At 53.1% G+C, this 18,459-nt stretch overlaps 9 protein-coding genes across 9 annotated transcripts; 6 read left to right on the top strand and 3 right to left on the bottom strand.

The window, feature by feature from the left end:
- Window positions 1-98: 98 nt before the first annotated feature.
- On the bottom strand, window positions 99-611 carry PG986_001545 (uncharacterized protein; the record flags this gene model as incomplete). Its single annotated transcript, XM_066837767.1, has 1 exon — window positions 99-611. The coding sequence occupies one exon, from the start codon at window positions 609-611 to the stop codon at window positions 99-101; it is 513 nt and encodes a 170-aa protein (XP_066706660.1).
- Window positions 612-1,575: 964 nt separating this feature from the next.
- On the top strand, window positions 1,576-2,513 carry PG986_001544 (uncharacterized protein; the record flags this gene model as incomplete). The annotated part of the gene is given in 2 exon segments (XM_066837766.1): window positions 1,576-2,220; window positions 2,235-2,513. The coding sequence occupies 2 exon segments, from the start codon at window positions 1,576-1,578 to the stop codon at window positions 2,511-2,513; spliced, it is 924 nt and encodes a 307-aa protein (XP_066706659.1).
- Window positions 2,514-3,211: 698 nt separating this feature from the next.
- PG986_001543 (uncharacterized protein) lies at window positions 3,212-3,968 on the top strand (the record flags this gene model as incomplete). Its single annotated transcript, XM_066837765.1, has 3 exons — window positions 3,212-3,455; window positions 3,638-3,717; window positions 3,807-3,968. The coding sequence occupies 3 exons, from the start codon at window positions 3,212-3,214 to the stop codon at window positions 3,966-3,968; spliced, it is 486 nt and encodes a 161-aa protein (XP_066706658.1).
- Window positions 3,969-4,038: 70 nt separating this feature from the next.
- On the bottom strand, window positions 4,039-6,113 carry PG986_001542 (Xaa-Pro aminopeptidase P; the record flags this gene model as incomplete). Its single annotated transcript, XM_066837764.1, has 2 exons — window positions 4,039-4,723; window positions 4,780-6,113. The coding sequence occupies 2 exons, from the start codon at window positions 6,111-6,113 to the stop codon at window positions 4,039-4,041; spliced, it is 2,019 nt and encodes a 672-aa protein (XP_066706657.1).
- Window positions 6,114-7,187: 1,074 nt separating this feature from the next.
- On the top strand, window positions 7,188-10,728 carry PG986_001541 (uncharacterized protein; the record flags this gene model as incomplete). The annotated part of the gene is made up of 5 exons (XM_066837763.1): window positions 7,188-7,232; window positions 7,436-9,394; window positions 9,583-10,233; window positions 10,289-10,569; window positions 10,644-10,728. The coding sequence occupies 5 exons, from the start codon at window positions 7,188-7,190 to the stop codon at window positions 10,726-10,728; spliced, it is 3,021 nt and encodes a 1,006-aa protein (XP_066706656.1).
- Window positions 10,729-11,626: 898 nt separating this feature from the next.
- On the top strand, window positions 11,627-12,998 carry PG986_001540 (uncharacterized protein; the record flags this gene model as incomplete). Its single annotated transcript, XM_066837762.1, has 3 exons — window positions 11,627-11,789; window positions 11,838-11,904; window positions 11,954-12,998. The coding sequence occupies 3 exons, from the start codon at window positions 11,627-11,629 to the stop codon at window positions 12,996-12,998; spliced, it is 1,275 nt and encodes a 424-aa protein (XP_066706655.1).
- Window positions 12,999-13,461: 463 nt separating this feature from the next.
- Window positions 13,462-14,647, bottom strand: PG986_001539 (mitochondrial 54S ribosomal protein mL46; the record flags this gene model as incomplete). The annotated part of the gene is made up of 3 exons (XM_066837761.1): window positions 13,462-13,755; window positions 13,815-14,503; window positions 14,599-14,647. 3 exons carry the CDS (start codon window positions 14,645-14,647, stop codon window positions 13,462-13,464), a joined length of 1,032 nt encoding a protein of 343 aa, XP_066706654.1.
- Window positions 14,648-15,429: 782 nt separating this feature from the next.
- On the top strand, window positions 15,430-17,079 carry PG986_001538 (uncharacterized protein; the record flags this gene model as incomplete). The annotated part of the gene is made up of 1 exon (XM_066837760.1): window positions 15,430-17,079. One exon carries the CDS (start codon window positions 15,430-15,432, stop codon window positions 17,077-17,079), a length of 1,650 nt encoding a protein of 549 aa, XP_066706653.1.
- Window positions 17,080-17,616: 537 nt separating this feature from the next.
- Window positions 17,617-18,244, top strand: PG986_001537 (uncharacterized protein; the record flags this gene model as incomplete). The annotated part of the gene is made up of 2 exons (XM_066837759.1): window positions 17,617-17,894; window positions 18,094-18,244. The coding sequence occupies 2 exons, from the start codon at window positions 17,617-17,619 to the stop codon at window positions 18,242-18,244; spliced, it is 429 nt and encodes a 142-aa protein (XP_066706652.1).
- Window positions 18,245-18,459: the final 215 nt, after the last annotated feature.

Below are 18,459 nucleotides of genomic sequence, written 5' to 3'. Positions count from 1 at the left end.
TAGCAAGATCTTTATAGTGCTGACACCATGCAGCTTATTTTTCTGCACTTCTTCCAGCTCTTCAAGGTACGGTTTCCTCACGACATTTTTCGCATCGACTACGCGCGAAACAGCCAGAGTATAGTCGGATGGCCAGCCTTCCCCGGACAAGCCGCCTCCAAGAGTTCCCACTTGAGGCATTGTATACTCAATGCGGGGTGGGGGAAGTGGTGTTCGTTTACACGCTCTTGGTCAATTATGTAGATGATGCACCCGGTAGATTCTCGACGGAAAGCCCGATGCTGAGTCTGTTTGTAAGAGTCGAGCTTCAAAATCTCCCAAAGACTCTGCGTGTAGGCGGCTAAGTCGTCGTGCCATGCGCCAAGGTCGGCGTGTTCGCTAGTGGCGGCGTTGCCCAGACGAGCAAACTTCCGCGCGAGTACGTGGGCGGATTCGCGGACATAGTCGTTGAGCTGGAGCTTGTAGAAGGCTGGAGGACGGGGATCGTGAATAATAAATTCTTCGATATAGACTTCGTTGATCTGGAGTCTAATCTGCCATTGTCGAGAGCCGGTGGTGGGGTCGGGCCGTTCCGTCGAAACGTCTGTCACGTAAATCTTATCCAAGTTCATTGCAAGCAGGTTACCTTCTGTTAGGGCGTGAGTAACTGGGCCTTCAGTAACATGTCATATCTCGCGACCTTCCTTTCGGGCTCTGATGCGAGAACAGGAGACTCAAAGTCGAAAGACCAGTTTCCTGTCAGTCTCTGCCTGTGTTGCGCGGAGGAAAACCAGCCGCAAGAGAAAGAAAGGGACACCAGGATGGGGTGTGCGGCTGGGCCCTTGGAGGAGCCTCAGCCGTCAAAGGGGTTCGCAGATGCGATGTACAGTTGCGATTTCCCCAGGCGAGAAGTCCAGGCTACTGCACCTCGACCCATCTCCAGCCCGTCTACCCCAACTCCAGGGACAGGGACAAGGGCAGGGACGCGTTTGCCCCTCGTCTAGGCGTTCACTTCCAGCCCGTCTCGCTGATTGCACGCTTGTGTACTTACCTACTGAAAGTGCCTCGCGGATTAGCTGACACGCTTCAATGTTGTTCAAGCCACTACGATTCCAACATGACTTCCAGCTCGTTTTCACCGAAGTCGGATTGTCGCCCGTGTGAGTCCAGCTGAAGAAAGCCACCCGCTTTATCTATTATTGCAAACAAATTCGTCGGGTTACTCGAAGAGGACAACGGCCAGAATGGGGACGCAGTTATCGAGTGCGTGACTGCTCATTCGCCGTACCGCCACCCAGGCTGTAGGAACCCTGCCATCTCATTCGCGCGACTCTACGCCCTGCTGTTATGTGTGAAGTCATACCGGAATTCTTGCAGGTTTCACAGAACAGGCCTCCAAAGGGAGTCGCAATGTGACACTGAAGGAACGAGTCTTCCCATCGAGACTCACAAGGGCGACATCAACAACATTGAGACGAAATAAATAATACCCAAATACCAACAGAAATTATATAGCCCATTCTTCATCGCTTATCCTACCAGACACCAATCCAAGCATATTATTCCTTCCCCAGCCTTGCCGTGGAGCATAACACTATGGGTACCATGAACAACCTCAAGTCCCGACCCAGGACGCCCATCTTCCTCATCAGCGAGCCCATCCTCGCCAGCGAGTACCGCGACAAGCTCATGGGCGCCTGCGTCGTGAAGCCCTACGACCCGCTCTACGCCTACTCCTCCTTCCGGGGCCCCGTGCCTCTCGAGCTGCAGCCGGGGATCGACCCGCGCCCGGTCGACATCGAGAACTACAGTAGCGTCCTGAACCGGAGCTCGAGCACGAAAGTCAAGGCGACCTTCGAGCGCATCATCAACACTTTCTTCGAGAGGGACGGCAGCTCGACCGAGGCCCGCCACGCCGCCACGGCCAAGTGGTGGAAGATGGACAGCCCGCACGAGCAGATGGACGGCCTCATGGAGGACCCGGCCTACAAGGACTCGGTCCTGCGCCTGCTCGACCGCAACCCGGGCGAGAAGTTCGTCTACTTCGTCACCAACATCCTCGTCCTCTCCACCCTTAAGGTGCAACGGGGCGCCGGGCGCTCCACCAACGCCGGCGTCGACGTGGGCGTGCCCGACCCGCACACCGGCAACACGGTCGCCCAGCTCGGCGCTGAGCACGGCGCCTCGACGGAGCGCAGCGTCAGCGCCGAGTTCCGCCACGAGATGATTGTGGGGCTGGGCGTGTACCCCATCAGGCGGCGGGGGAGAAGAAGGGCCGCGGCGCCGGTTTTCGGAGCCTATTCCGGGGACGAAGGAAGGGGGACGAGGGCGATGGAGAGAAGATGGCGGCCGGACGTGGCTATCGGGATGAGCCCATCACCGAGAGGATCCTGCACGAGATCAAGATGGGCAACTCCATGGCCGAGCCTGCGGACCATGCGCAGTTCATGAGCCACAAGAAGGTCAGCACCGAGTCGTCGCCCAATGCCAGTTCGGAGAGCGTGCTGGACTTCGAGCTCTACTTCCCCGATTAAGGTGTCCTCTCTTCTGATTGACCACATGCGTTTAGATACACCCAGTTTGTTTTACAGCATATGCTTTGCTCTCTTTCTCATAGAACTACTGAGCAGGGAGTTGGAAATATATCATTTGGTATGCTTTTGTGTACAGCCAAATGGGAAAACAGTATGGCTATGCACCAGAGGCTGTATTTCGATTGGGGACGAATCTCATGAGATATGTCTTTATAGTGTAGTTTGATACTACGGCCGGGTTTGGACAGAATTCGAAATTGTTCCAACTCAAATGTGTCATACCAGATCTTGCATATCAAGAAGTCGAAAGGGATTGAGCATCTCAACCAACACACCACTGTGTACATCACTCCTAGAAGACCGAGTAGATACGCCCATTGGCACTGTGAATTCGTATGCGTGGGTGCGAGTGTGGATGCGACCTGTTTGCTTACCTCTGGTTGTCTCTGGAGAGCATCGCGATCAAAGTGTGGCCCACCGAGCCCCCGACAATCGCAATTAGCGCCCGAGCCTCGGTACATACGAGCCAGCCAGTGACGTCAAGGAAAAAAGTACCCGAACCGTCATAAGAAGGGCAGTATCAACAACACGGCCAGACTCACTACTAGCACCTCATCCAGCACCAAAGGCACCACTCGGCCTTGCAGTAGGAACACCCAATTAGCACGAACACCCGGCCAAAGGCACCAGCAAAAGCCATGTCAGCACTCCTCATGAGCCGCACCGCGCTCCGTCGCACCGCGCTGCTGGGCACGGGTCTCAGCTTCTCTCTAGGCACCGCCGTAGCACTGCAAGAGCATCGCCGCCCGCTGCGCATGGACGCGCTGCCCGTACCGCGACCCTTCGCGTCTCGATCAGCCGAGACGCGTCCTGCAGCGGCGACGAAGGCGAAGGGTCTAGATTCCGAGATGCTCAGGCAGCTGTCCGGTGGAAGTATTAGCGGTAAGCGTCCTCCTGTCTTTGTCTAGATTTATGCATGCCACCCTTGTCATCCGGTAGACATAAGTTTGTCTCGTTTGGCTTGATCAGATCAGTCAAGGGGGCTACGGGCTCTGCACACAACTTACCGGCCTTCTTCGGCTTGATCTGTGTGTATGAAGCTAATTATAACACCTCCGGTCAAGGCTTCCTGGCTGGGCTCCTGGTCAGCGTCTTTTCCAAAACGTTAGTATTGCTACTGGGTATTTCCGTGGTCATCGTTCAGGTAAGACACTCGGCAACAATCACAGCCTGAATGTTTGTCTTCAGGCTCTCTAGGTATGTTTGGCTAACGTCTACTGTGTCCCCGTTTAGGTTGCCGCCAGGTACGGAGTTGATCTCGTCGACCAACTGCGGGTGAAACAGCGAGTCAAGAACTCGCGTGTCCTAGAAGCACTGCTCAAAGACCCGGCTTTCAAGCTGAGCTTTGGCTTCTTCTTTGCCGCTTCTGCCTTCCTCCGCTTCGACAACGCCTAGGGATGCCTTGCAGCTCAATAACCGCACTTGGCTGACGGAGGAACCGAGCCGGTGTTTTGTCCTTGGCAGATTAGTAGGGTCCAGTTTCCTTCTTCAGCCAGTTCAATACGACCTCATCTTGGAAAAATCCGTGTGTTTTGTCCCAGATTTCGGCGTTGTACGCGTTCAACCAAGCAATCTCTCCCTCTGTCAGCAGGCTCGTATCGATAAGCTTGCGGCAGTAGGGCACCATTGTGACGTGTTCGAAGCCCAACCAGGGCTTGTCACCGAATGAGTGCTTGGTCTTCACCTCCTTGACCATGATGATGTTCTCGATACGAATACCAAAAGACTCGTCCTTGTAGAATCCAGGCTCGTTGGAGATGACATTACCAGGAGCCAATGCCACTTCGGCAAACTGCACCCTAGTGCCAATACCGATTGGGCCCTCGTGGACGTTCAGGAAGGAACCTACGCCGTGGCCAGTTCCGTGACGATAATCCAAACCAAGGTTCCAGAGGTGTTGTCGTGCTAGACAATCCAGAGCAAACCCAGTAGTGCCTTTAGGGAACACCGCCTTGTCCAGAGCGATGTTCCCCTTCAACACCAGCGTGTAGGCTTCAATCTCTTCTGACGTAGGGGTTCCGAAGTGCAGAGTCCGCGTTGTGTCAGTTGTGCCGTCTAAGTATTGAGCTCCTGAATCGCAAAGGTAGATGGCGTTCGGGTCAATTGTGGCGCAGGCTCCTTTCTCAGGCATGTAATGAATCACAGCGGCACTGGGGATTGTTAGTTGTCAATTGCGATTGGGGAATTTGACAAGCGGTAGACTTACTTTGCGCCGGTGGAGGAAATAGTGTCGAACGACAAGCCGATATAGTGCTCCTGTTTCTTGCGAAGGGCCTCGAGCTTGTCGGCGGCATCCACTTCATCCAAAATGGACTTCTTTGCGATAAGCTCTTGCTCAAGCCATGCAAAGTACTCGATCAGGGCGGCACCGTCTCGGACATGGCAAGCCCGCATGCCCTCCAACTCCGCCTCGTTCTTGACTGCTTTGGAGTCGCCAATAGGACTTCTCATTTCCTCCACCATCTCGTCTCCTCCTAGGGCACGCTTGAGAGCCCATGATGCCCTGTTAGAGATGAGGAACTTCTGCGATTCGCCCGTCTTCGCACTGTTGGTCTGTTGGCATTTCTGGCCCAAAGATGTAACCTCCTCAAACACGGCATCGTATGGCTTGATAATCACTCCAACCTCAGCCAGAGCAGCCTGGTATTTCTGGTCCAGTTTTGATGAGTCAATATAGAGCGTGGTGTCCTCGGGTGTCACCACGGCATACGAGAAGAAGACAGGGTTGTAGGGGATGTCGCTACCACGGAGGTTGAAAAGCCAAGCGATCTCATCCAGCATGGAAACGACAAAGCCGAAAGCCTTCTTCTTCTCGAGCTCTTTGCGCAACTCAGCGAGCTTAGCCTTGACATCCCTGCCAGAGTACTTATCCTCGAGTACGAAGACGGGTTCACTAGGCCGCGAGGGCCGCTCGCCAGCCCACACCTGATCGACCAAATTTCCCTGAATGGGCACCAGCTCCTTTCCGCCTTCCTTCTTGATCTTATCGGAAAGCTTCTTAGCTATGCCCGCAGTCAGAAGGGTTGGGTCGACGGCAACACTCTTGCCCCCGGTAGCCTGTTCGGCGCACCATTCTTGCCACGTCGGTACGTTTTCGATTCCCTGCTTGAGCAGAGTCCAGTTGTCATCCAGCTGCTTGGAGGCCTGGTTGAAGTAGCGGCCGTCGGTAGCCAAAGCAGCCTTATCGTGTGTAATAACCGCGCAGCCAGCAGAGCCCGTGAAGCCCGAAATGAAAGCCCGGCGGGCGTCGCAGGCGGCAATGTATTCGGAAGAGTGACTGTCTTCGGACGGCACAATATATACATCGACATTATGCTGCTTCATGGACTTCCGCAAGGCGACAAGCCGGCTTGTAGTGTCGACTTTATCCATATCGACTGTTGTACTGTATGTTCGGTATCGATGATGCGAGGGGATTGCGAGTAGCGAAGGTATCGGGCGAGAGGATCGACACTTGAGGTGATAGGATCTCGATAGCAAAGGTGCAGCAGGTCTGGGCAAGCTCCTCGATAGAAGGGTAAGAGGTCGAAGAAGTCGCATGAGCGAGTAGGTACCTAGCTACTAGAGGCCGAGACTCTTATCGACTATCCTCGGCGTAGTTCTAGTCTACGGTCGCTTGCTAATGTGCCTGTTGAATGAGGCAACCGGTTGGTTCGGACAGGCGTGTGGAACAGGCGATAATGATGCTGATGTTGGAAAATGCTACAATTGAAGAAGCTATTCCAAACCGAATTCCTGGTGGTAGAAATGTCCCTCCTTTCTCGATGAAGGGTGTTGTTCATTTGTCCAAGTTGGCGTTTATGAGCAATCCCCTAACCTTAGCCAGGCAAGGAAGGAGGGAGCACAATAGAGGGGCAATGCCAAGCGGCGTATACCTAAGCCTAAGAAGTCATCTCTAGTTGGTGTACCTGCCCTGCCGCCTTCACTCTTTCATCCCACTACTTTCTGGCTTCAGTTATAAAGCTGAGGTTAAGCGACAAGCTCTCAGCAACTTTCTTTCTGTCGCTGACTGGGAGATGGAGAAAGACTTGAAGACACTGCAGTAGGTATCCCATGGACAAAGTTCGGTTCAGTTGACAACAGATTTAGGTGCAGAAATGTTTAAGTTGGCTGGAAGGGGAGTAGGTACTGCACTTCCCTGCCATTGGTTAGCTTTAGCCTTGCACACATGTCCAATTTGACTCCATAGACAAAGTACCTTTTCACGGCCGTGGATTTTGACAAACCACTTCAGGTTCTGGGCTTAAAAGCCGAACATCATTGGCCCCTTGAAAACTACAGATAGGCAACATGCCTCCATTCATCTATTTGTTTTGATATGCACTGAAGACTGCCTAGCCACCTTTGATGGATCATGATACCTCCACTCCAGGTGCAGCTGTTTAAGGAGAATGCTGGGTACCTACCTGTGGGGAGCAGCTGCATCTGCCCCACCATGAATTTCATCGATCAATCAATGGCTTCGGGTTCCAAGTGGAAAATAGAGCTTGACCTACATGTACGGACGGCTTGGATATAATATCAGGCTGCCCCAGACTACCTACACACATACATACCTCTTCACTTCAAATTAGACCTCGCGACTCGTGTCGCGCATGATTATGGGTGATCGTCATGGACCAAATTCCTCAGCCGGCCAGTATTGACGACATCGAGAACGTGAGTACTGTCTCAGTCCCTCCCCCGTCCCTGTATATGACAAAGTAGCGATTGCTGCTCCCGATGTTCAATACACCCGCCAACCACTTCATTGCCCATGATCCCACTGTCGCCAGCTATCCTAGGATCACCAACTAGCTCAATATGTCTTTGTATCCCACCGACATCAACCCACGGCTAGCTCGTACTGACATGAAACGTAGTTAGTCGAAAGTTTGTATCAGCCAAACTCACCTGCTGTTATCTCACGGATTCAGGAGTCTCTCCAGGGGTTGCAGAAGTCGCCCGACGGCTGGCAGATTGCAGATGCCCTACTGGCACGCTCCTCTGACAACGTCAAGTTCTTTGGGGCTCTCACTTTTGTTGTCAAGCTCAACACCGACACCATCGACGATGACGCAGCTAAGCTTCTTGTACAGAAGCTCATCAACTGGCTTGTCGCTTCTCTCGACAACGGTGCTGGTTCGATAGTCATCAGGAAGCTTTGCTCTGCCTTGGTCACCCACTACATCCATTTCTCTCATCTATGGCCTCACTGCATTCGAGATCTCGTCTACTGCCTAGATCTCGATAAGGGGGATGTCCTGGATGATGCCAAAGACGCAGCACCTGTCGGGGACATATTCCCATCTTTGACTCCACAGAAAGCCATCAGCGTGGCATGGTTCGCAGCGGCGCTAGCTGAAGAAGGAGAGAAGATAGACTCAAGATCTAGCAAATACATTGCTCTTCATGAACGTCTTGTCAGAAACTCCCAGGACGTAGCAACTATTGTGGCTATCTCCTTATCCGGCTCAGCAGGACCGCGGGTTCAAAGGGATGCCATCGACGCCTTGCATGACTGGATGACCTACGGCGAGCGCATACCGAACGACCAGTTGACTGCCAACCTGAGGCCCCTGCTTCGCCCGACAATAGAATGCCTCGTCGTCGACGACATTTATGAGGCAGCGATAGAGATTTTGACCGACTCTCTGAACAACTGGCAAACTTTCTTCACCAAAGATGACTACGAATTACTATATTCCCTCTTCGATTCTGACTGGTCGCAGAAGCACTATCAAGAGCTGATCCAGGGCGACTTTGACTTCGCTGCGGTGAAGTTTGGTCTTCTCATGATCGCATTCGGCGACGCCCAGATTACCGAGCTACTCAATCCGTCCAACGAGAGGGCGCAGCGCTTCTTGTCTGGCCTATTGGGACTACTGGCTGCTCAGGGCCATTTGGTCGCCGAGGATAAGATTTTCGTGCCCGCCCTTGATTTCTGGGCTACACTAATCGAGTCGATGACGGATGACTTGTTTTCGGAACCAGACCAGCCTGTCAACTGGAACATACCTCCGCTATCTTATCTCATGCAAGTCGTTTCTCATTGCTGGCGCAAGATTCAATACCCTCACATCAGCGTGTACAATGCTTGGGATTCAACTGAGAGAGTCGGGTTCAGCGATGCGCGCAAGGATGTGTGCGACTTGCTTCAGACCATGTACACGCTTGCCGGTGACTCTCTGATCTCCGTCTTTGTGGATCTAACGACGCAAAGTCTCTCTACTACAGCCTGGGCAGAGCTTGAGGCCGCAGCCTTCTGTCTGGGCTCTCTATCCGATTGCCTTCCTGACAACGATTCTTGCGATGCTGCTCTATCCAAAGTATTCGGCTCTCAGCTGTTCGATCTGCTGCGTCAGGGACAATCGGTTGTACCCGTCCGGACAAGACAGACGTGCCTCTCTCTCATCGAGCGATACTCGGAGTACTTTGTACGTCGTGCTGAGTTCCTGCCAGCAGCACTGAACTTACTCTTTGGTGCCCTGAACGAGTCTCACTTGGCCGGGCCTTCTGCAAAATCCATATACAGGCTATGTTCCTCGTGCAGGGCCATCTTAACCCCTGAAGTTGGTGCGTTCCTTGAACAATATGGCATGATCCGAAACAGCGTGCCAATGGACTCTCTTACCGAAGAGCGAGTCGTCAGTGCTATCGCCTCCATCATCCAAGCTGTTCCAGAGGAGTCGCAGCGTCTTGGTGCTTTCCAGCAGCTACTCATGTTAATCGCTTCGGACATCGAGAAGGCCATCCAGCTCAAGTCTATTTCATTCATGTTGGAACCTAACGACCCTACTGTGATGCGCGCGTTCGATCTGAACCAACAGCCTACTCAACCGGTAAGCAGCATTCGGGGTTATGTGTTCAGTGTTGTGTTTATGTCTTTCTTTTTCCTATTCAGTGTTCACTTCTTCCTATTCCAGGGTCTCGGGGTAATGAACGCAGAGCTTATCATAGGCCGTCTGCATTCCCTCCAAGTATATAAGTTCCTTCCCGAAATATTAATACTGATGCCGAGAGTGGATAGGTACCTGGGCATGAGGTAGCTCTGCAAGTAGCTGTGCGGGCTCTAAGATGTCTACTCGGGGCAGCGAAAGGTCTGCAGTCCCCTTCAGACTCCCCCATTAACCTCGATGCGGACGAAAGTTCGATGGTAGTCAAGAGTAGTCCAGAACTCGAACAGCTGCAGGCCAATATCATGAGCATCCTTGCCCAAACAAAGACTACATTCCACGACAGCCTTCAAGTTATGTCTGACATCAATCACGTTGTTCGAGCTGGTTTCTCGGAGACTGAGCCAGGGCCGTTTGTATTCCCTCCGCAGATGGTGATCGACCTTCTCACCAGCCCTTGGCACGTAGCGGCACCCACAGCCGTCAATACTGCCCAGGTCTTTCTGAGCTACGTACATAACGGGAACTACAGGGGCCAGATGCGCCAGGTTATTGACCAGCTTTTGCCGTGGGTAATCAGTTATATCGGGATGCTTGGCCACCCATCAAACGATCCTGAGTTGGCCCAGTTCAGCATTGAATTCATCCAGAAGGCTATCCAAAGATGCCCAGATGTTCTGTCCAGGGTCCAACCTCAAAGCAATGCAGAGTATATCTTTACGTTTGCCATTGAGATGCTCAATGGAAAGGAACCACTACCAAAAGCTGCTGCGGCTGATTTCTGGGTATGTATCCACCTTGTTATACAAGTGTCATGGAGTCGCTGGCTGACTTTTCTAGACCTCGTTCATCATGCTGAAGTCCGATGACGAGGGTACACAAGGAACGATTGACGGGGCCATGAACCAGTTTGGCCCCATACTCGCCCAGTCTCTCATTCACAATATTGGCGGTAATGCCGCGCGAAGTGAACTAGACAAGCTCAGCGACCCCTTGAAGAAGCTTGTTTTCCAAAACGCTCATGCTCGCCAATGGCTCGAAGCAGAATTGAACGACGACTCGTTCCCTAGCGATAAGGTCTCCCCTGCAGATAGAGCGTTATTCCTCAAGAAGATAACCAGGTGAGTAATCCTCAGGGCTAGCCAAGACCGTTGAACCTGCTTTCCTACGGTAGCTAACAGCAGTAAATCTTTAGCTTGCGTGGGTCCAGAGCTACAAACCAAGTCGTCAAGGAGTTTTGGGTCTCTTGTCGAGGGACGGGCCTTGGTTACACGTCGTAACCTACTGCCATCCAACTGATTGTATCATTGCGTCAATGATGTCCTTGGTTAATTGGGGAGATTGTATTGGTGTCATAACTGCCTTCAGTGGCGATCACGCTGGTTGTGAAGCATCCCAGTGAACTGTCCACCAACCGAATGCTTAGAGGTGTCAAGCCACGCTATCCGTGGCGCGATCATTGATGATCGACTAGTGTGTGATCAAAGGAGCCTCGAATGGCTAGGAAAATGGGAAAGTGCACCATCTGGTTGACAGTAGGAGGTAGATAGCTACCTAGGTAGATAGCATATTGACATGACTGGACGATCATCGTAAGCGGAACCCTCAGTGTTTGAAATGGGTAAAAAGTTGGGGTGTCGATCTTCTCTTACGACCAACAAGAGATATTTAACTTGACATTGGCAAGAGACAATAGAGTAGTCCTACAAAGAAGTATCACTTATTGGGATCTCAGCAACATGATCAATCATATCTCGCTCGGCAAGGGGAGTGATGTAGAAGTGACGCCGCAGTGGTCCGGGTGACAATGAAGAGAAGGTCAGGCGAAGGACATAGGATAAATTAAATTCAATGTTCTGACTGTTGTTCAAGCTCGGCAGTGAAGACTGGTTGATCAGCAACGTTCCCAACCTCAATCTTCCTTCCTAGCTCACACCTGTTTGCTTCTGGCTCCTGTCAAGCAGTGCACGTTGTGACATTACTGCCGTGACGCTCGCCGCAGACCACTCATTTGCCGCAGTACGCACATCAACAATTTCTCCTGGGCCTGGTGTTTCCCATTCGCTTTGCATTACTCAAGTCCTTATCAACTCAGCTGCGGAACCCCCTTGCCAGCCCACTGAAGACTTCTGGTACCATTCCAACAGTCTTGCTTGGTGCGCTACCTAACAACAAATCATGGTCGAAATCAACGTCCTGATCTCCAACGGCACTTGCTATAAGTCCGCCAGCGAGGAGTCATACACAGCCTACATCCCCTGCGGCAATGCCGCCTCTGGACAGCACTATCCGTGTTGCAGTAAAGGCGACATGTGCATGTCCAGCAATGCATGCTTTAACCGTGAGTGAAAGACAGCACCCAGAACATCACCTTTATCTAAGGTCCCAGCTCTCCATTATCCATCATGCTTCCATTCAATTCCTCCACATCCTGGTCACCTCAATAGAACAGCTGAGTAAGTAGCTGACCAATAGATATGGCATCGACGAAAAAGAGGACTTCAGAACTACCTACCTAGCTGGCTGCACCGACGAAAACTACAAGGCGGACGCTTGTCCAAACAAAGGCATCTACGACAACCAGGAGTGGGTAGGCCTAACGAACTGCAAGAGCGAGCAAAGCAAGAGGGGCCAGGATGTGCCGTGGATCGGCTGTGAAGAGGACATCGATGAGCCCTCGCTGAACTATGGCAACCAGAGCTGCCATTGCACACCCGATCGCGCGGACCGGAGCATACTCTTCATGGACGGCCAGACTCTCACCAGGCATGCCAACTTGCCCAGATCCTCGGGCGGCACCATCAACTTCGCCGATGGCTATACACCCACCGCTGTCACTAGTCCTACGACTCAGCCGTCAAAGTCGAATGATGGTGATGTTACAGGCACAGCTACAAGTACCGCTACCCCTGAGGCCACAAGTGAAAACCCTGCCGCCGCCGCGACGGCGCAGTCCGGGGGCTCGGGTCTTTCCACGGCCGCGCTGGCCGGCATCGGTGTCGGTGCCGGCGTGGGCGCGATCATTCTTATCACGTTCGCCTTCCTGGCACTTCGCTACCGCCGCCTCAAGGCCAAGAAGGAGCCTGGATATCAAGGCCTACGCCCCTCTCCTGCTGGTGCCAACGGCGCCAGGACCGACGGCAATAACTACGACTTCAAGGCCAGCCCCAATCTCATAGCTAACGCAAATCCCCCTGCACATCATCACAGTGGCGACAACAACGGACACGCCCACGGATTCTTCAAAGCCGAGCTCCCAGCCGACGGCCCGAGCACCATCGTCCCGTCGATCGAAACCACTCCATCTCCTCCCCTCACACGGCAAGGACAGCAGCAGCCGCGGCCCATCCAGTTCCAAGCGTACGACCCGGATCGGGATCGTTGGGTGCCGCCGTTGTTCGCCATCTCGGAGAGATCGAACGAGACCATGATGGCTTCGCCGAATCCGTATATCAGCCCGCAGAGCACCGGAGAGACGGTCGGAGCACATGGAACACAACACGGCCAGCGAAGCGGTGGAATGGATCCGATCTATGAGATGCAGGCTTGATCGGCGATGACTTGGAGAAAAGGAGTGCGAGGGGGGTATTCCACGTCACGTTGGGCAGGGGCAGCATTCACTTGCTGTATTTTTTTATTTTTCTTTTTGTTGGAAGTGATTTTGTCGGCATATATTACGCACAGGCTGGTTCGTTGATGACCCTCTGCTTGAGAAGGTAGCGTAAACCTTCACCATAATCTGGTTTTGGAAGTGCAACAAGGCAGATCCAAATTCCCTTCTTGTTGCCTGGCAAAGTGGCTAGCGAGTCACTCACTTTGTCTCCGACGCTTCCCGATAGCAGGCCCCTATTCATAGTTAATGCAGTTGCTGAATGCGAACACATATACCGCTGTAACCAGGAGGTTGTGTCAAACGGCTCATATTGTACAATATAGTGCATTGATTGTATACACATTTAGCTTGTAAAGTACACACGGTCTGTTTCAAGTATGGGACCGGATTTTCAACCATATCACCGGTCGGCCATCATGTTCCGTACAGACTTGAAGTACGGGTCTGGCAAAAGCTCCTTCAGCTCGTCTTTCGTGAGCCACTTGAAATCCCTGTAGCCCAGAGTGTTCTCCTTCACATCAGCCTGACCGGCCATGATTCTGCCCTTCAAGAAGAAGGTCTTCTCTCCCTTCGCCGCTAACGATGTGTCTTCCTTGAATTTGGGCTGCACGACGTGGTGAGCCACGGGCACGCGGCCAACAATCCAGGTGTTCATGTTGGGGCCTGCTGCCGCATCCAATACTCGCTGTGCAGACTAGGAAATGTATTAGCAATTGTCAAGTTTCCCACCCAAGAATTCCCCTTTCAACTTACCTGATGCAAGTTCTCCCCTGTCGACATGTCGTCAGTCGGGAACTGCCACTCTCCACTTGCTTTCTGGACCACCAGGTACAAAGTCTGGTCCAGTTTGCGGTCCAGCTTTCGCACGTCGTTCTTCTTGTCCGACTCGGTGATTCGGGGCTGCGGCTTCTCCACGGGCACAATCTCGTCCGGCTTGGCCTTTTCACCATCTTCGGTGACCCGCATCTCGGCATCCTTCAACAAGGTCTCCCGGATTCGGTTCTCGTCGCTGAGAGTACTGCCGACCAGCAATTCGTCGTTCCACGCGTTTCGGCCCTTGGCGTAGTACCTGCCCAGCTCCTTCGCCACGAGACCGCCACGTTCCTCGAGCTTGATCCTCCAGTCCAGGTCGGCTGCCGTGTCCTTCTTGAAGAACATGCTGTGTCGGAACTCGGTGGTCAAACGCTCGTTCAGTCGCTTCTGGTAGAAGAAGAAGGCGTTCTCAAAAGGCGTGAGCGGCCGGGTGAGTAGTGGTGCCCGCGAGAGGATGATGCTGGACCGAATGCGGTACTCCGCTTTCCGGGACACTGTGAAGGGCACATGAGGTTCTGATTGCGTGGGCTTCAGGTGGTGTGCTTCGGCTGTCGCCTGTGCCTCGGCGGCGACGGAGTAAGGGCGGAGGAATTGTGTTGTTCTGCAGCTGGCGCATACATTCGGCCTCCCTAGTACCGGGTCAGCGAATTATCCCAATATAGTTACATGTAAATGCATATGGCTGGTGCTTTTGACCACCCATTGATCGACCAATTCCACTTACTCCGTAATAATGCTGCCGCAGCGCCGCTGCTTCTAGCTGAAGAAGCCATGTCTGATGAGCACGAACCTGACAGCCACCCCAGTTACGTGGATTGGGCGAAGGAATGGCGGTTATTTCTTCAACACTTCAATGCCACTATTCGGTCGCGCGACATTGAACTTTTTCCAAGAGCTCCCGGCCCGCTTAGGTAAGGATGATTAGCGGGGGCATCAGCCACAGCCGCCAAGCTAGGTACGTGTAGAAGGTACTTAGATGCGCTCACCAGCCTCAATCGCTGTGGTTGGTTCCAGTGTGGGTGGTGTGCACATGCCTGCGTGCACTGCCTAACAGATCGGCAACAGCCGCCAACCAAAAAGGTGCGCGTTCCTGACACGGACGTGTGCGTTGTGAGACTGGATTCTCGAAACATTCTGGGCCGTGCATTAGTTGCCGACTTCAGAACGCCCCCAGGTCGTCGTCATCTTTGATGATCCCAGGACCAGGCCAGACAGGACCATCCCTCCCCGGATGTTCCTACATATTCGAGTGGAGCCACACCCAATCCGATTCCCAACACCACCAACCTAACCTATTTGATTGATCCGATAAATTGCTGTCGCAAACCACCTCGCGCTTCCTGGGAAGCATGCCGCCTAAATAAGAACCCGAATATTCGATTCTGGTATGACTCTTTCGCCGTCTCGTTGATCCTCCGTGTTCCTATTCTTGTCTGTCTCGATGTAGTGTGCGATCTGTGGCCCGCAGATAGAACCCCATTCGTCTCGCGCTACTCCCCCACCAATAATCCGACCTCGAACCAACCTGCCTTTGCATACTTAAGCTGTACTTCAAATGCACTCCTCGTCGACTGCCTGCGGCGATGACCTGTGTTCCGCGCCCGGCTCGGCCGCCCTTTCGACAGCCTCGACCGTGATAGCCCTCGCGCCTTTCATCCTGACCTTCGCCGTCGTCTCGCTCGTCGTCCTGCGGAAGATCTTCCCCCAGCTCTCCCGGGTCCAGAATTCTCGCGACGGCGAAGACCACTTCCTGCCGTCGGACGCCCCGCTGTCCCTGCAACAAGCACATGCCGAACACGGCTCCAAGTCGATCCGTAGGCGCGTGGCAGCGGCCGCCTTCTCGACCACCGTAGGCCTCGCTGCCGTACTGGCCGAATTGATCCTATGCGAGATCTCCGAGCTGGTCAGCCCCTATGCGCGCGCAACCGCCCTCAAGATCACGGTGCCTACCTTACTCTTCTTCTTGATCGTCGTAATACCGTTTCTCGAGCTTCAATCACTGGTCGCCAGCTCCGGTTGGACATTTCAGCGCACCTCCAAGGGGCGTATCCCCCGGACAGCATGGATCCTCCAATTTGCCGTATTTGGCCTCTGGCTATTCGCCTTCTGGTCACTCGGACATCTTGTGCCGATTGATGGAAAGGACATACATGCAAGCGTAAAGATGGCGAAATCTCAGGCGCAGAGCACCGGTGGGCTAGCGCGTGCCTGTCTAGAGCGAATTGGTGTTATTGGCATCTCGCTCATGGCACTGCTGTCCGGCTTTGCTTCTGTCTCCTCTCCGTGGCATACCTTTGGAAGTCCGGCCTCCAGGCGCCCCGTGACGGAATCCGACATCTCGCGGAAGCAGGCGGGACTGGACGCTACGAACGAAATGCTGCTGACCAAACGCCACCGACTACAGACGCTGCAGCGTAAAGTAGCCGAATCGTCCGCCAACGAAAAGGGAGGTCTGGTCACCAAAGTACTGGGCTCTATCCGCGGGGGTGGCGACGCTGGCGAGATTCGTGGCTTGAAACTCGAAATTTCGGGCCTTGAGGCAATGGAAGCCAACTTGAGCAATTCACTCTCGAACCTGAAATCGCGCCAGGCAAACTCTGCCCGAGCAGCAACACCGCTGGGGAAGCTTTTTGTGATACCTACATACATTTTCAGTCTGTACTGTGTGTACAGAATCTTGGCAACGACGCTCACCAGTCTCCGTCGGTTATACTCCCCATCCGCCTCCTTTTCTTCGTCGGACCCAATCAACCGCCTGCTGGGCCTCCTCGCCAAACACTGGGATCCAAAGCTGGACCAGATCGCCTGGGCTCGCCAGATCTCATTTCTGCTCTCCGGGGTAATCTTGGCGGCCTCCGCCAACTCGGCTCTCCAGACATTTCACATCTTCGCAAAGTGGGCTCCCGGCCTTCTTTACCAAGCGCAAGCTAACCTCGCGCTCCTGATTGGACAGATTAGCGCTATCTACGTGATCTCGTCCGCCCTACTGCTGCGCAGTAACCTTCCCAAGGAGGTAGGGAGTGCTGTGGGGGATGCGCTGGAGAGTGCGCTCGAGCCTGGGTTTGTGGATCGCTGGTTCGAGGGCTGGTTCTTGTTGGCTAGCATCGTCACGGCGGCTGGTATCTACGTGGGCAGGAAGATAGGTGAAATGGGTGAGGATTGGGATGACGTCGAGATGGCCGAGATAGGCCAGAAGCGGTCGTAAGGTAGTCTGGTTACGGCATCTCACAGTATCATTATTGACTGATGGTTTTCGGTTTTCGGGCAAGTGAGCATCTGGAGTTTGGGTGGGAAAGGTCTATTAATAACTACTTAGGTACCAGTCCATTGTAACAAAAGTCCAACCATTGTCCGCAATTCACCCCCCAGCCGTTCTGTACTTCTCATGATGTTCCCCCATAGTGCCCAAGTTGCTGGCACCAGTTGATGTTATTGTATGTTGGCGGTAGTGCCGTAATGAAGCTGCACCCGCACTGTACTTGCTGCGTGAACTTTCCAATTCTTTTAAGAGTAGATTTAGTGTGCTTTTGGGTGTTTCCTCTTCAGTAGAAAGGAACAATCGACCAGGACGGCATCACTACTAGCGCCATGGAACTGCTGTAAAGCTGGGAACAACAAATCACTCACGAGCTCCTACTCTACTACTGGTGATGCTGGTTCACCAGAGACAACTTACCACTGAGCCTCAGTCACCCTCATCCAAACACCAAGCTTCTCGCCGAACAATCCGCCTGATATCATCATGTCAAATACTAAAGGAACTTCTGAGAAGTTGCCGTCCCTCAATCCGGCTGACCAAGTCGCCGACTTCCCGCCGCGCAATGCCACGACTGCAGAGGTGCGAAAGTGGCTCCGACCCCTCCTCGAGCAACGCCTTTTCAACGATCAGGAGATCAAGGAATACCTTCTCGAGGTGCGGCTGAATGGAGAAGACCTGCACGACCTCGACCTTGACGAGGACTATTTGTTCAACATTTTCCCAAAGATTTCCGAAGAAGATTACGACAGTCAGAAGCTACAGTAGCACTGTTCACCACTTCGAGCAGATGTGTGACTACATCTTTATCGACATCGTTCGCGCTCGCTCGCAGGTGAGTAACTACTTTCTCGAGAGAACTCATGTCACAGGCATGAATTCTCCTCATACCTTTTTCCCTCTTCCCCCTTTGAAACCATCATCTTCCAACCGAGTTGGGTTGTGCATGATTACTAACACAAGATCGTGGTTCAGCAAAGCCAAAAAAGTCGATACCATGATCCTCGAGGTCAGCAAGCGCTCCGAGATCGACCAACAGTCAACCCTGTTTCGCAAAATATGCTGCGGCATTCTGCTCGTCGTCATCGTTGCCTGCTTCATCGCCTGGTACTGAACTGGAACATCGCCGATGAGCTTCATTGGGCAGCTTGTTGCAACAAAAGCCCGAATAGATCTCTAATCCTATCCCGCTCTATTGGTGCTCTCCAGGTTGGTTGCATGGATACCAATGAGGCGAGCACCGAAGAATAGGTAGATGCGATGGCTGTGGAGGTTGATAGATATAGACAATTCCACAAAAATAGAGCAGTTTCTTTACCGTAAACACAA

The sequence above is a fragment of the Apiospora aurea genome (assembly GCF_038362705.1).
Source record: "Apiospora aurea strain CBS 24483 chromosome Unknown utg000001l_segment0_segment0, whole genome shotgun sequence".
Classification (NCBI taxonomy): domain Eukaryota; kingdom Fungi; phylum Ascomycota; class Sordariomycetes; order Amphisphaeriales; family Apiosporaceae; genus Apiospora; species Apiospora aurea.
Note: the sequence above shows the minus strand (reverse complement) of the source record. Positions and strands in the feature narration are given on the sequence as shown.